The sequence below is a fragment of the Ursus americanus genome, chromosome 31 (assembly GCF_024610735.1).
Source record: "Ursus americanus isolate L20-20 chromosome 31, mUrsAme1.1.p, whole genome shotgun sequence".
Taxonomy (NCBI): domain Eukaryota; kingdom Metazoa; phylum Chordata; class Mammalia; order Carnivora; family Ursidae; genus Ursus; species Ursus americanus.
Window position 1 is genome coordinate 8,117,357 of NC_142157.1, and position 16,719 is coordinate 8,134,075.

The following is a 16,719-nucleotide window of genomic DNA, read 5'->3' on the forward strand; positions in this document are numbered from 1 at the left end:
GAACGGATATTTTTAAGAGTTCCTGAGGAAAATCCTTAGTGATCAATAAATGGTAATTCTTTTGATTTTTTTTTCTCACGGTTTGAGCAGTTGATAATAAACGTACACAGTTTCATTTTGCCAGAGATGAGAGTCTTAACAAAAATATTGAGTCCTCCTCTGTTCTCTTTCCATGCACTTTGGAAGTTGAAGGTATAAGCTGATTTTAATTATGAAGTTAATTTTTTTTTTTTTAAGATTTATTTGAGAGAAAGAGAGTGAGCACACAGAGGGAGAGGGAGAGGGAGAAGCAGGCTACCCCTGAGCAGGGAGCCCAGTGTAGGCCTCTATCCCAGGACCCTGGGATCATGACCTGAGCTGAAGGCAGGTGCTTAACCGACTGAGCCACTCAGGCGCTCCATGAAGTTAATTCTTAATTAAGAAAACAAAGTTCTTTCTTCTGCTAGAAGCTGTTTCTGATAGGTAAAGAGCAACATTTCAAATGAACATCTGTCAAAAAATTTAACTGGTGGTGATAAGTAAAATGTGAAATATTAAAATTTTACCGTTCATTCATTGTCAGTAAACCCCTTCTAACTATATGGTCTTCTACTTAAAATTATATCTCTTGATTTCAGACGTAACTGTCCCCTCGATTGCTTAGTTTATCAGTTTTGAAGAACACCAACAAAATTTGGAGATTCCCTGGAAAAATTAGGGATCATTCTCCTTTTTTCTGTCTTCACAGTGTTTGATATTTATATAATTATTTTCATTTCTTATAGTTTTCCCTTTGTCATTTTAAATAATAAATATAAACCTTTTTTTTTTTTTTTAAAGATTTTATTTATTTATTTGACAGCCAGCCAGTGAGAGAGGGAACACAAGCAGGGGCAGTGGGAGAGGAAGAAGCAGGCTCCCAGTGAAGGAGCCCGATGTGGGACTCGATCCCGAAACACCGGGATCACGCCCTGAGCCAAAGGCAGACACCTAACGACTGAGCCACCCAGGCGCCCCATAAATATAAACCTTTATCTATCCTGTTTAGTTACTGGTACTGTGTGGGTCCCCCCCCCCCCGCCCCCCGCAATGCCGCCGATTTCCGGAAACTACCTCCAGGCAGAAAGCCTTGGAATGGTAGGCGCACCTCATTTGTTCTTTCTGAGATTACAGTTCTGCGCTGCCTGTTGTACAACGCCTGAAAATACTTGTTTCCTATATTTCATTCACTTTTCTCATTGGTAATGGCAGGAAGATAATTTTGGATCCTCATGGCTGGAAGCTGAAGTCCTTTAATGACTTCTTAGTTGCTGAATCTAGTGATTGTTCCAGAAGTCTTTGGAATGATATGGTCAAATTCCCCTTCTTTGAAATTTTCCTTCACTCTCGTATTTAAATACCACCTTTTCCTGTTTAGATCTTCTATTTCTGACTTTCCTTTCTGCCTGTTTTTTTTTTTTTTTTTTTTACTAGATCCTCTAACTTTGGTACTTTAATTATATTAATTGTAATAATAATGACAACACTAGAGGTCACCATGTCAGACCCTGTGCTAACTTTATGCCTCTATTCTCATTCTAATTTAATTTAAGCAACTGCTTGGTATTCTCCGGAGTAGTTTTCCTCCTCCTCGCATTCTGTATACTCTCTTAAGTTATTGGCCCTGTGTAAATGCTGATGACTTACACTTGATTTCTGTACTGAACTCCCAGTCTTTATATCCAACAGTCTGTGAGCATTTTCAAAGGCTTAGCAACCTAATACAATCTGAATGAAACTCCTCTTTTTTTTTTTAATCTTATTCCTTATCTTGGCATTATTTAATCTATAACTAAACACACACAAACACAACAAAAAATATGCTGTACATAAACATAAAATTTGCATGCTAACTTAACCTAATTATTTCTTAAATCTGACCCTGCTGCTCCATCACTGCTCTCTTGTCCTGTTGGAGCTCTTCTCATCTTGTCTGTACTTTTGTACCAGCCTAACTGATCTCCAGTTGTGTCCCTCTAAAATCTGTACTGTTTCTAAATTTTAAATCACAATGTACTTCCTGGTTTAAAGACTTCAGCCTTCTTGTTCTGTGACTTGCTGTTTCTTAGATCTTTGTCTTGCTACTCCTTTACCTACTCTAGTAGGAACCACATCATTTCTTGACTGTAGCATGCTCTTTTTCCAAATTTTTGTTCACGTTGCAACTTGTATCTCAACTTTTATCTGACTCTTATTTATTCATTTCTAGGACTCAATCAGTTTTTTCCAGGTCTTCTTCTTTTTGTTCCCATAGCATCCCACTCATAGCTCTGAGTCTTGTCTATTATGCATTTTTTTCATTGTTAAATCTTTCCGCCTTCATTTATTTGTTTGTTTGTTTATTTTTTAGTATGTTAGTCACCATACAGTACTTCATTAGTTTTTGATGTAGTGTTCCATGATTCATTGTTTGCATGTAACATTTATTATGCATTTAAATGATCTTTTGTTTCACTTTTGCTGTATTATAAAGTCTTAGAAGACAGTACATTTTTAAATTCATATTTGTAACCTTAGAACTTAGCTGAGTACTTGACTCCCAATTCATTTTTAGATTGTTTCTATCTTAAACGGTGACACAACTGTCCATCATTTCCCCAAACTAGAAATGTGGATGTTTTCCTAGTTTCTTCTCTTTTTATCACATGTAACCAGTTCCTACTCCTTGAATTTTGCTTTTACTTGGGTATTATGTGTTTGCATTCTTTTGTTCACATGTTCATTCATTCAACACATTTCATTAAGTGCTGCTGTGTGTGAGGCAGTGTACTAACTACACTGCTTGCTGGACATTGTATTGAATTTGTAGAATTTATACATTTTTACAGAAGTAACATGATTATAAAGTTCAGTTTTTCCTTTGAGGAACAAAGGTTTATCTATTCAAGTACAATTTTAGGCACCTGAGGGAGATTTTATACGTGTTTCTCATTTGGTTGTGTACATTTCTTTTAAAGCTTATTTGTATTCTTTTCCTATTTAGAAAGGTTTTTTTATTGTTACATTTTCCTGTTTGTCATTGCTTATGTATGGGAAACTGATTAGATGATCTTTTATCTGGCCAACTTATTAAATTTCTTAGTTTTTATGGACTTGGGTTTCCAGATATTTGTTGTCACTGACAAATATCAGGGTATTTTTTTTACCTCTAGGTATTTGAGTTTAATTCATTTTTCATATCTTAAGTACATTGCTTAGAACCTCTAGTACAGTGTTGAATAAAAGCAGTGATACTTGACATCCTAGTTTTATTCTTTTAATGGAAGTGCTTCTTATCAGTGTCTTGCTAACTGTGATATTTATTTTAAATAATTTCTAAAAGTCAGTTAGGGGCACCTGGGTAGCTCTGTTGGTTAAGTGTCTGCCTTCAGCTCGGGTCTTGATCCCCTGGTCCTGGGACTAAGCCTGGACTCTGGCTCCCTGCTCAGCGGGGAGTCTGCTTTTCCCTCTCATTGTGCCCCTCCCCCTCTGCTCATGCTCCTGTGCTGATGGTCTCTCTCCCTCTCTCTCAAATAAATAAATACAATCTTAAAAAAAAAATAAAAGTCAAATAAAGGAGGATCATACCTCTTCTTACTTTCGAGGAGTTTTATCCTGAATCCACACTGAATTTTATCAAATGCTTTGTTGGTGGTATCTGTGGAGATGATTATGTGAATCTGTTAATGTAAAGAATTATAGTAAAAGAGTTCCTAAAGACAGACTTTCTTAATATTTCCACTTTCCTGATTTACTTAATGCAGTCCTGGATTTGATTGCTAATGTTTTACTTCGTGTATTTTCATTTATTTTTGTAAGTGTGGTTGGTTTATAATTTAATTTAATTCTCTGGTTTTGTTTTAGAATTATGCTAGCCTCATAAACTGTTGAAGCATTTTGAATTTTTAAATTAGAAAAACTTTGAATTTGAACTGTTTAAATAATAGGAATTAGTTGTTCTTAAAGATTTCATATAATATTCCATAAATAGCTTTTAGAAAATGGCTGTTTTTTGGCATCTTTGTTTCTCCAAATCTAGTAAAGTATCAGGAGCAAAGTAAGACCTTCTTTTAACACTTGTTGAATAAACATTCTCTAGATAAGGTTCTGGGAAGTGATTTGCTATGGAGAATTGTTTGTTATATTAACAGACTTCATTGTAGTCAGAGAAACATTGTTACTTGGCTAATTCACCAGGATATGGAATTAGTCTGGAAGAGAAATACTGCATGGAAATCTGTCTTTGTAGATAGATTTTTCTTCATAGAAAGATGCTGTTTGGTGGTGGTCTAAATTCAAAGCTAACATTTCAAGAGAACAGTCTAATTTGTATCCTTGAATACAGTAGTTGGGTAATTACCATGTGTAAAAAGACCAAATGTAATCATTTTACCTATGTATTATGTTTGGGTTCTCTTTTAAATCTTATTCTGTGATTTAGAGTCATTATAATTATTTTACAGGCAAATAATATTTTAGAAGTGAAAGTACTTTAATTTTAATAAAACTGATTTACCGTATCCATCCACATTTCCTTTTTTAAATTCCGTATTTTTAAGCATTCATAGAACTCTTGGGTACATTATAGAAGTAATTAAATATCTGAATATAAGTCTAGGATTTATATGTAAAGCAGTGGTTCTCAGCCAGGGTCAGTTATCTCCCCAGAGGACATTTGGCAATGTCTGGAGACTTTTTAGTTGACACAATGTAAATGCCACTATCATCTAGTGGGTAGAAGCCAAAGATGCTAGTAAACATTCTAAAACACACAAGATAGCCCCCACCACAAAGAATTATGTGATCCAAAATGTTATTGGTGCCAAGGTTGAGAAACTCTGTCGTAGAAGGAAAGATATATACACAAATGTGAATATGCAGTGAAAAAAGGTGTTCTCAGACGTGTGCTTTTTTCTTCAACAACTAGAATTCTAACTTAATACAGTTTACAATGTCCTTATGCAAAGTGTTTGAGGAATATTCTGCTCTTGACTGACATCTAGTGAGACATTTAAAAATAAGTAAAGCTGTAGATTGAGATGAAGCATTTAAATCATCTACTGCTAATTCTTATTTTTCCAGTGTTAGGAAATTCACAAATAAGGAACCTAGGAAGAGATTAAAGGATTTATCACTGCTGAGAAGGAATAGAATGTAGTAAATTCTTAGCTGAAATATTTTGTCTCCTTTATCTTTCGCTTATATATTCCTGATTTAATATTTGAGTTTAGAACATAAAACTTTCTTTTGATAGTTTTCCAAATAAATGTTGAATTACTCATGTGTTAAGACTTATTGTATTTTTAAAAAATTGCCTAAAATCATAGACTTTTAGAGACAAAGGAGATCTCTGTGGTTTAATCTGATTCCTTCATTTACAGAGATTTAAAAATTCAATTTCAGGGAGATGTGGTGATCTAATCCAATGTCATACTACTTGTTAGTGACAGATCTTGAACTGGAACCCACAGTTCCTGACTTCCAGTGGACTGTGTTTCCAGGGTGAGGGAAAGTTATTAAGTACACTTTGGATTCTCTTTGAAGCTCTTATGTTTTCTTCAACCAAATCATGGATTTTAAAACTGTGAAATTGTTTTTTTCATTAGAGAGAATATATATACTTGTATATATGTTTTAAAATAAGTTTATATGTATCTTCTGTGTCTTATGTTTCATTTAATTTTTATTTGTAGATGTTATGCCAGTTCAAGCATGAATATTTCACATTTTTCACAGGCAACGACACCTCCAAATCAAGGACGTCCAGATTCTCCTGTCTACGCTAATCTACAAGAACTGAAAATATCCCAGTCTGCTGTCCCCCCGCTTCCTGGGAGCCCAGCAATTCAGATTAATGGAGAATGGGAAACTCATAAAGATAGTTCAGGGCGTTGTTATTACTATAACAGAGGAACCCAGGAAAGAACCTGGAAACCACCTCGTTGGACTCGGGATACAAGCATAAGCAAAGGAGATTTCCAGAGTCCAGGAGACCAAGAGGTATGAGTAATTAAGGACTCAACCAGTGACTTACCAGACTTTCTCTCTTTTCATTATTCAAGGCAAAAGAAGTGAATAGGTTTATTTCGTGGTACTGAAATTGTAGAACACTTGAAACCTCTAAGCTACCTACTAAATGTTCTTTCCCAGTTTCATTATATTAATGCTAGTTATTTTCTAATGTCTAACTAATAGATAGTAGCTAACCTTATAATGTGTTTACTGGTTCCTGAATTAACTCATTTAAGTTGCTTAGTGCCAGTGCCTTCCCTCACATTATAGAAGATACTAATACAGTTACTGTTATTGCCGAGTCAGGGACATTTTTTAGAAAAAGGAAAGAAAATATATGATGTGACTTAGCCACAAAAACAAAGTTATGAACTGGTTAAAATAGACACTTTTCTCTATTGCCTTGGTTTGGCTACTGAGATACTTTTCAGTGTTAGAGGTACAAGATCACTTTTTATTTGTATGTAAGTAAAATAAGTATAATGTAATTCCTTTGCTATAAGTGGACCATCTTGTAAAGTATGACCGTTCACTCTAAAGTCATTATTTTCTCTATTAAGTGTTGATACTACCTGCCCCCCACCTTTGTTTCACCTTCACCTATACCTCTTGGAGGGTGGTGCAGTGAACTTGGCCAGCTATATTTTGAGAAACAGTCATGTCAGAGGTCTGGAGAGATTCCTTCGGACCGTTCAGACATGTAGGAGAGGCTTGGGTAGGATTGATAGAATGGAGTTAAATCCTGCTGTTTGATAGATGGAGGCCCCTACACATAGGACACTCTGCTCTTACAGAAAGCTTGCATAATCAAAACAGAACTCCGGTTAGGTAGGAGCTGGAAAAATCAAGTAGCACATCTTGTATCTAGCAAAATCTAAAAGCTTTTTGTAGTTAATGACGCCTCTTCTCGTCCTGTTTTTCAGTTGGTTATTTATAGCTTTGGCTTGGTGGTAACTTGTACTTCTAGTGTTAAAGAATGAGATCGAGAGTAGTGAGAGAAATTTGTTTATGTGTTACTAAAATAAGAAAAGTGTTGGGAAAATTATTTGAATTGTAGATCTAGAAAGATTTCAAGTTATATTGTCCTGTATATGAATAGTAAAGTAAAATCTCATTATTTGGAAGAATTAGGGAAAGAGTTCACTTATAGAATAATTTAAAGAAATTTAAAGTATATACAGCAACTTTAAACATGCTTTTTAGCTTTTCATATTAATAAATAGAGTGATTTGTGTATCAGAATCTCTGCTTACACTACCAGTCTCTGCAAAATTGTTTAAAAATATATATTTCCAAAATGGCTAGAGCACATTTTCTAATAATTTCTTGAGAAAGATTGCATATAGGAGGTAATATTGAGACTTTTTGTGTGAAGATGTTTATATTCTTCTCTTATATTTAATTGATAGCTTACATGAGTATAGAATTCTGGGTTGGAAATCATTTTTTTCTTACAATTGGAGAGCATTTTGAACTTCAGTGTATGGTGAAATGGATCAGCTGCTTGCCAGGAGTCTCCAGTGTCAGAACCAGTGGGTCTTTCTTTTAGACTACTCAGTCTTCACAGAAGTCTTAAAATCTGCCAGGAAAGTAAGGGCTGCCAGGGTCTTGGTAGTCAGCCTTTAGATTTGCACGTAGTCCCTCAGTCTCCCCTCTTTCTGGTTGGTACCCATGCCCCATTTGTGCTTCTTGTCTTTGAAATCCGAATCTTACTGTTTTTCCCTCAGAAGAGGTAATTAATTCCTGTACTTCTACTGGGAAAAGGGAAGGGTGCACATCTAGCAAGCAGGCCTGAAGGAAAGGGATTCTGGCAGTTTTAGTCCTCACTGCAATACCTCTGCCTTCACCCTTAGCTCCAGGAGGACCTAATACTGTCAGTTCCTGAGCCATTTGAAGATTCTGCTCTGTAAAGTAGTTGGATTTCACTTCCCTCTCCACAGCCTGCCGCCACCATTTTAGAATCTGCTTTCTTTGCAGATCAGTTTTTGTTCATCTGTTTCTCAGCTTCCAGAGTTTTGTGACTGCTGTCTCTTCTTCTGTTCTCCCTGTTCTTGGCGGTATAAGTCTTTTGAAGCATACTTCAGTAGTTTTAGTGAGGTTTGAGAGGGGGAATAAGTGTTCATTCTTCCATCTAATTCAGAGCTTATTATTTTAGTGGTTACCCTAGAACATTGGTTCTCAACTGGGGACAGTTTTCCCTCCTGGGGGACTTTAGACAATGTCTGGGGACATTTTTTTGTTGTTACAACTCGGGGAAGGCTACTGGCATCTCGTGGATAGAAGCCAGAGATGGTATTAAACATCCTGTGAGGGGTGCCTGGGTGGCTCAGTCGTTAAGTGTCTGCCTTCGGCTCAGGTCATGATCCCAGGGTCAGCCCCACATCGGGCTGCCTGCTTCTCCCTCTCCCACTCCCCCTGCTTGTGTTCCCTCTCTCGCTGTCTTTCTCTCTGTCAAATAAATAAATAAAATCTTAAAAACAAAAAACAAAAAAACATTCTGTGATACACAAGATAGCTCCCACAACAAAGAATCATCTGGCCCTAAATGTCCATACTGCTGCCGTTGCAAGCCCTGCCTTAGAAATGTTAGCATGCATACTTACCAAAGTCTAAAGTTAGCCAGTATTCTCTTGCTCTTTAAAGCCATGTGAGAACTGTATGTGCTGTTGGCTGTTGTTGTCTTTTATTTCTGTTTTTAGCCCTTATTGTACATGGTGATTCTTAAATTCATCCTCCTATTTAGCACTTTTTTTTCCCCTCACAGTCCTTTATGCAAATCAGATTATCTTGGATAACTTTTGTCTTAAGCACGTACTTTTAAATTTTCTTAGTGAGGATTTGTTAGTGATAGAATCTTAGTTTAAAATTTAGTGAGGATGTGAGTGGTAGAATCTTAGTTTTTGTCTGGAAATTTATTTTCCCTCATTTTTGAAGAATATCTTTACTTGATATCAATTCTTTTTTTTTTCTTAAAGATTTTTTAAAATTTATTTATTTGACAAAGAGAGCACAAACAGGGAGAGGGAGAAGCAGATTCCCCGCTGAGCAAGGAGCCCAACCCAGGACCCTGGGATCATGACCAGAGCTAAACGCAGAGTCAACCAACCAACCAAGCCACCCAGGCGCCCCTTGATCCATAGTTCTAAGTTGATGTTTACTTGTTTGTTTTTTCCTGGTTCACTGAAGATTTTATTCTCTTGTTTTCAGGCTTCCATTGTTGATGTTGGAAATTCAGCTGTCAGTTTGATTGTCATCCCTTGAAGAGCAGCTGTCTCTTCTGGCATACAGCTTTTAAGATCTCCTATCTATAATTTTCCTATAATGTGATTAGGTGAACATATCATCTTTATTTCCTGCCAGGGTTTTTTGGGATTCTTGAACTTGAGAAGTCCTATCTTTGATTAGTTCTAGAAAATTCCTAGTTGTCTATATATACCTTCTGTCCCACTTTCTCTTTCCTCTCGTTCTGGGACTTTGATTAGATGAATATTTAATCTGCTTACGTTGGTCATGTCTCTTGATTTCCCTTTACTTATGAATTTTATCTCTGTGTCTCTTTGTGCTTCATTCTCAGTAATTTTTAATGTAGTTCCTGTTCACTGTTTTTCATCTTTATTTGATATTAAACCAATCCTTAAATTTTAAAAATATGTTAGTTTTTATTTACTTGGAAGAGCTTCTCCATCTTATTACTTTGAAAAGTTGTAAACCTAAAAAGTAGTACAGTGAACAGCCCCGTACTAGATAGCCTTCATGTAGATTTACCTTTTTTAACATTTTGCCACATCTGCTTTTTCTTTTCCTCCTTCTGCCTTCTACCCTCTAGTAATTTTTTTTCTGAACCATTTGGATTAAGACAACATAATATCTTAGTCTCTAAATATAAGGACATTTTCCAGCAAAACTGTTGTTGTCGTTGTTATTGGTGAAAAATTTTTATCATACCCAAGAAGTTTAATATTGGTATGTTATTTAATATACAGTTACATTGTTTCTCACTTGTCAAGTAATATCCTTTGTAGTTTTTTTTTCGTACAATGAAAGATCCAGTGAAGGATCGTGTATTTCATTTCTTTATCATATCTTTCTTTAGTATTATTTTGTATTTTATAATTCTAGTACATAAGATCTTTAAGAGTTAGATTATGCTGCTTTTCTGCTCTTACTCATGGTGTTTTGTTTCGTTTCTTGTCCACGAGTGTGTGTTTTAGTATGAGATTATGTATAGTGCTTGGAAATTCATGTATAGGAAGTCTTCAGTGCTGGAGTTGAAAGCTTGTTCTGTCAGAGAGGATTTGCTTTTGTTTCTGCCAGGAAGCTAGTATCCTGTGAACATTTGAAATGAATTTTCAGCTTTAGTTTTTATAGGCCACCTAGGTGGTAGTAATTTGGATTGCATGAAGCCTGGTTTCTGGTTGGAGATTCTCCCATTTTCCCCCATTTATCTGGGAAGATTCCTGTGTGGAATAAAGGGACAAGACTTGTTTCTAGCTCACTGATACTTTGAGGGTATAATTCTTTGGGGTGCTAGTTCTTTATTGTCGGGGGAATCCTGTTAGACTCCCTGCTTTTGGTAGTCTCGATTCCTGTTCCCCAATACTTCATGGCCTTGAAAATTAATGTTCTAGTTTTGGGTTTGACGAATGCCTTCAAAGAGAAAGCTGGTCTTTATATTCTGCTTAGCTTTTGACCTGTGAGTATTTCTTAAGCAACCTCTTGCTTCTTGATGATTCTTAAAAAATTTATGTGATATTTTAAATTGTTTTAGTCCAGGTAATCATTTCAGTACCTACCTGTCATTCTCCTGTAAATGGAATATCTCTGTAGCCCCCTCTATAAGGCTATATTTGCTGCAGAATATATACCCCAAAGTTACTGAGCCAAGTACCCTGCTAAATGGAGTTTTGAGTATAGCACAGTTAACATTTAGAGAATGCTTGCCAAAAATAATCTTGATTTTATTTAAGTGCCACTAAATAGCTCTTTTCTAGCAATAAATATCAAGATTTTAAAGGCACTCCTGGTTCTATAAAGTAATAAAACATGTTGAGATATCAGAAGTTTCTTTGCATGCAAGAAAGGAACCTCTTACTGCAAAAAAATCGGGAAAATTATAGGAGCATTTTGTCAGCTAGAAAGTCACGTTTATGAAAAAATTGATTTAGTGACTTTGTTTCCTAAATTAGTTTTACTATTATTCAGGTGTAATTGACATACAACATTATGTTAGCTTTAGGTGTACAACGTAATGATTCAATATTTGTGTATATTACGAAATGATCACCACAGTAAGTCTAGTTAACATCTATCACCACTTACAGAATTTTTTTGTCTTGTGAGAAGTTTTAAGATCCACTCTCTTAGCAACTTCCACATATGCAGTACAGTATTATTAATTGTGCTTTCCATGCAGTACATTACATCCCCATGTCTTATTTATTTTATAACTGGAAATTTGTGCCTTTTTGCCCCCTTCATCCATTTAACCTTCTCCCCCACCTCTGGCAACCACAAGTGTGTTCTCTGTATCTGTGAGCTTGTTTTGTTTTGAGGATTCCACATCAGTGGGATCATACAGTATTTGTCTTTCTCTGTCTGACTTATTTCACTTAGCATAATGGCCTTAAGGTCCATCTATGTTGCAATGATGAAATTTAATTCTTTTTTATGGCTGAATAATATTCCATTTATAGATCTTTACTCTGTTTCTAAAAGATTTTATTATACTTTGCCTACATGAACATATATTTTAAGTGGTCTCAATTTAAAAATAAGTCCTGATTTTTGAAATAGGTTTTCCATTTTTAACATTGTTACAAAAGGTATATAGCTCACTTTATGCAGGGCTTCTGTAAAGTTGTCTATGTCAGTTTTTGTGAACAAGTTCCTATTAGTATGTTTACGTCTTTAAGTTACTTACACAACATTGAGAATCTACACAGTTTAGTGTTTTAGACCAAATTATGGTGATAGAAAATACAGTCTGAGTCAGATTTAATTGCAGAAAAGTATTTTACCTAAAAGTGATCCTGGAGGGGTCATTTACAAGAGTGCCAATCTCATAAATATTGGTGAATGAATGAAGTTTAAATGTAGTAAGCAAATTGCTACTCATTCACATTATGGTGCCTCTTGTTTGAAAAAGCAGAAATTAAGTTTTGCTTCTCTTGTATGTCTGGATTTTATCATGCTTTTAAAAGTAAAGCACACCTAAGTTATTTCCATACTGAATTTTTTCACCTCTCTATCATGTTTGAATTTTTTCAGTATTTTTTCTTGTTTTGAAGTTTAGTTTCCAACTATCTTTAATAAACATTTGATTGAGAGAGTACATTAGATAAAATCAATAAATTAGAATATAAAATATAGTATTACAAGACTAGTGTCTCCCCATCCCAGTTCCACACATTTTAAAAAAAGTAATAATTCAAGATATATTTATTGAGCACTGTTGTTTGCCAGGCATGAGAATTTTCAGGAAACTCAGTCTGATGAAGTACCTTCATCCCATATTTTGCTTACACATGGATGTGTATACCCATACACACTCCTGTCAGTTTTTAACCTGATTTCAGTTCAAAAGCAGGATTAGGTAATAGAAGGTAGCATTTTATCTCTCAGTCTGAAAATATTGTTTTCAGTTTTATTGTGGTGAATTTTTCCAGAGTTACATCGTTGTGATAAAATAACTATTATTAATTTCACCTTACCACTTACAGTGTACCATTTGAAAGACTAACAGTTTGTTTTGAAAATTAAATTTTCAGATATAGTCAAGATATCTTAGTGCTTATAACTAATTACAGTTTATTGTTTAGATTTGCAACTGGTGCATATATATATATATATATATATTCAAAGAAGAAAAATCCTTATGTTTCTGACTATTTATAGCCTCTTTCATCAGAAGAAAACTACCACAGCATTTGTTACAGCCAGTCAGATAGTCAGTGTGGTTCTCCTCCAAGGGGTTGGTCAGAAGAGTTGGATGAACATGGGCATACCTTATATACCAGTGACTATACTAATGAAAAGGTACATTCTTTTCTTCTCATCTAGTTTTTTAGGGCAGAATCCTTTCATAAAATAGTTGTGTACTGAAGTTTTAGTAGTATTTAAAAAAACGCATGAAAATATTCTTTATTTTAATTCTGAAATCATGCCAGTTGACAACATGAAAACTCATTATGTAACTACTGATTCATGGTTTTAAATTGCTTATAATTACAGTGATTTTTGTGGTGTCAAACCATTTAAGACAGACCGTTTTAAGAGTAGACCTATTGAGTGTCATTCTGTTTAGACTTCTTCAATAAACATATTTCTTTATATTTTTCTTGAGGAATGGTTTTTTGGGAATAGTTTTCTCAGCATGTGTCACTATGATATACCACCTCCACTTTCTATACTACTTTTCCTTTATAATCAAGTTTTTTAAAACAAAAACCATGAGTCTAGTACTTTATGATTAATTAACTAGTTTGGGAATACGTATTGAAATTTTATGTGTTAACATCTGGTATCATCAGAGAAGATAACTGGTTGGTTGTGCTTGCTTTAATTACTTCACACTAGAACATAAGGACCCATTAGTTTTCATGTATTTCACAATTACGATCATATGTTAAATTAGCAGTACTTAGTCTTTTGCTCCTCATAGTCCCTGTATTATATGTATGAAGTTTTATTATTAGTATTATTTAAATAATATTGAGTGAGAAATGTATTGGCTGCAGGAGGTAGTTCCTAAGGGTTTCACGAAGTTTGGCTTAAATTGTTCAGTAGTTTTATATTTGAAGATTAAAAAAAAAATTCTCTTTTGTTCATTCCTCAACCTTGTTTTCAGCGTGAGTGTGGCCATGTGTCTAGTGTATATGTATATCTGTGTGTCTTTATGTTATATTTTCTTGTGTTAAGTGGTGCTTGACATTGGAACTAGCTTGACACTGGAAGAAAGAGAGAGGAAAAAAATTCACATTTAATATTGAGTTTACTTACTCTTACCAAACTTAAAATACAAACTTATACTAATGAGTTAGTAAATTTTTAGTATAAGTTTGTAAATTTTTTTACAGTATTCTTGAGGAAATAGAATAAAATTCATAAACTAATATCTCTGGTTGTATAAGTTTAAACTCCCTTTTATTTAAATTTAGAAAATAACACTTGTTTGGTTGTTTGTGTGTGTTGTTGTTGTACACCTGTTTTGTTTTTCTAGTGGCTCAAGCATGTTGATGATCAAGGTAGACAATATTACTACAGTGCAGATGGATCTCGTTCGGAATGGGAATTGCCAAAGGTAATAAACCTTAACACTGAATTTCTGTTTTAAATAATAGATAAAATAATATCTGAAAATGGCTTCAGCAGATTTACTTTAAAAATTTTTATTCAACTTTTAAAAAACAAAACTTTTTTTTTAAGGAATTCATTGAGAATCCTTCGGCTAAATTTTTCTAAGATGTGTGTGATCTTTGCTGTATAATACTGATAATTTCTATTCAAAAATTCTTTTGGTTAAACTTGAAATCAGTTTTTCATCACTCCTAGAAATAAGAATTTCCTTCAGTGCCAGTAAGGCCATCTTATATCTAGTCATCTTGCATATATTGAATTTCCTACATGAGGTTGGTCTTACATTTAATTTTTTTTTTTTTTTTTAAAGAGAAAAAAGCAACTCGGTATGCCAGCTTATTCTCGTATCTAAATGTGTGTTGTAATTGTGTCAGTCATTAGCAGGATGTGCTGATAAGATCTTCTGGGGTCTCACTGGATATGTCTTTTCAGATAAGTACATCAGGGCTGAGTTTATCTTAAGGCAATGGGTTTCAAAGTGGTCATGTGCTTGTTACTACTAGTATTGAGATAATTTTAAATGATATCTGAGCAAATGTTTAAATTTGAATTGATATTAAATTTTGATGTTTTAGGAAATGACTATAGTTAGCAGACATATCTGCAGTGTTGAACTTCAGTTTCTAAAGAAATTTGTCTTTTTGCCAAAGTAAGTCAGCCTAAAGAAAAGTACTGTTAGTAGACAGATACATGGATGTAGAAAAAAATCACTAGGTGTTACTAACTTGAAGGTTGGGGAACACTGTCTAGTAAAGTAGTAATAATTGTGGATTCTTCCTATGTGAATGTTATCTGGCCTTTAATTACTTTATGAAATTATAAGACTTGATACTAGTAGAATAAGATGTACAGCCAGTACTTGATTTTTCACAACACCTTTGTGACCTGTTTTGAGCTAGTAGCATAAGAACTCCATTATAAGTCTGAGAGCTTTTAATATGTTAAGGTATCAAAGAATGACATAGGTTGCTATAATGCAAACTTGATGCAGGGTTCTGGGGTAAGTGGTGAGGATAAATGAAATAATAATTCTTTTGGTTAATTTAGCTATCAAGTACAGCCCCAGAATTTTCTTGTGTTAAAAAAGCCATGTCAAATCTTCAAATGAGCATTTGTATTTATGTATTTTACATGCATTTTAGCATGTTTTTTATACAAGTACTTTCTCTTTTGCCCAGCTTAGCAGAAAAAATTATTTTTAACCATTTTTTAATACTTTCAAAGTGAGAAGTTGTATTAAAGTTTACATATAGGCATTTTACATATAGACAATAGGATTGTTTTTGAAAGTAATGCTGTTTGCAACATAACATTAATGTGTTAATCATAACTTTTATATTTTAATTACAAAACTCACATGCAAAGAGTTATGAAGATATTATCACATTGTGGGCTTTCTTTTTTTTTTAAGACTTAATTGTCTTAGAACAGTTATAGGTTTACAATTAAAGTGAGAGGAAGGTACAGAGATTTCTCATATATCCCTAGTTCCTACACATGCACAACTTCCCCCATTATCAACATCACTCACCAGAATGGTATATTCTTTACTAAGGATGGACGTGCATTGACAGATCATAATCACCCAAAGTCCATGAACCTTAGGGTTCATTCTTGGTGTTGTAGATTCTGTGGGTTTGGACAAAAGTATACTGACATCATTATAATATCATGCAAAGTATTTTCACTGCCTTAAAAATCCTCTGCTCACTACCTCCCCCAGCCTTTGACAACCACTCATCTTTTTACTGACTCCATAGTTTTGTCACATTGGCTTTTTTTTCTTTTTAAAGATTTTATTTATCTGTTTGACAGAGAGCACAAGCAGGGGGAGTGGCAGGCAGAGGGAAAGGGAGAAGCAGACTCCCTGCTGGGCAGAAAGCCCAGTGTGGGGCTCGATCCTAGGACCCTGGGATCATGACCTGAGCCAAAGGCAGATGCTTAACTGACTGAGCCACCCAGGCGTCTTGTCACATTGTTTTTATTTAAAATTAACCATAAAGTAATACCAAGAATGAATAAAGACCCAAATAAAAATATATTTAAAGTGCCATAAATTGCTCCTCACATATTTCATGGTTGGAAGTTTTCTATTATCACTCTTTAAAATGATGAAATACAATTCAGTAAAACATTCATGGATTTTTTTCATTTTCATCATTAATTAGTACTTTTGGAATCTGATTCTGCAGATAAAACCATACTTACCTTTTAAACTTTGAAGTTGTGCCAATCCCTCAGATTCCTATAGTATTTTATAAACTGGAGAATAGCAGTTGAATGATACTCTAACAACAATTTGGGTTTTTTTGTTTGTGAGGTGTTTTGTTTGTTGTGGTTTTTTTTGGGGGGGGG

At 34.4% G+C, this 16,719-nt stretch overlaps 1 protein-coding gene across 6 annotated transcripts in view; it reads left to right on the forward strand.

Annotated features, from left to right (window-relative positions):
• The window catches only part of ARHGAP12 (Rho GTPase activating protein 12), a 112,586-nt gene that overhangs the window by 49,782 nt on the left and 46,085 nt on the right, over positions 1–16,719 (forward strand). For 4 of the 6 annotated variants that reach the window (XM_087857567.1, XM_045786419.2, XM_045786421.2 and 1 more), the window contains exons 5-7: positions 5,734–5,997; positions 12,904–13,044; positions 14,228–14,308. In XM_087857567.1, coding sequence (XP_087713693.1) covers positions 5,734–5,997; positions 12,904–13,044; positions 14,228–14,308 — 486 coding nt within the window. The remainder of the gene's footprint in view (positions 1–5,733; positions 5,998–12,903; positions 13,045–14,227; positions 14,309–16,719) is intronic. The other 2 variants (XM_045786422.2, XM_087857566.1) reach the window with 1 other exon arrangement.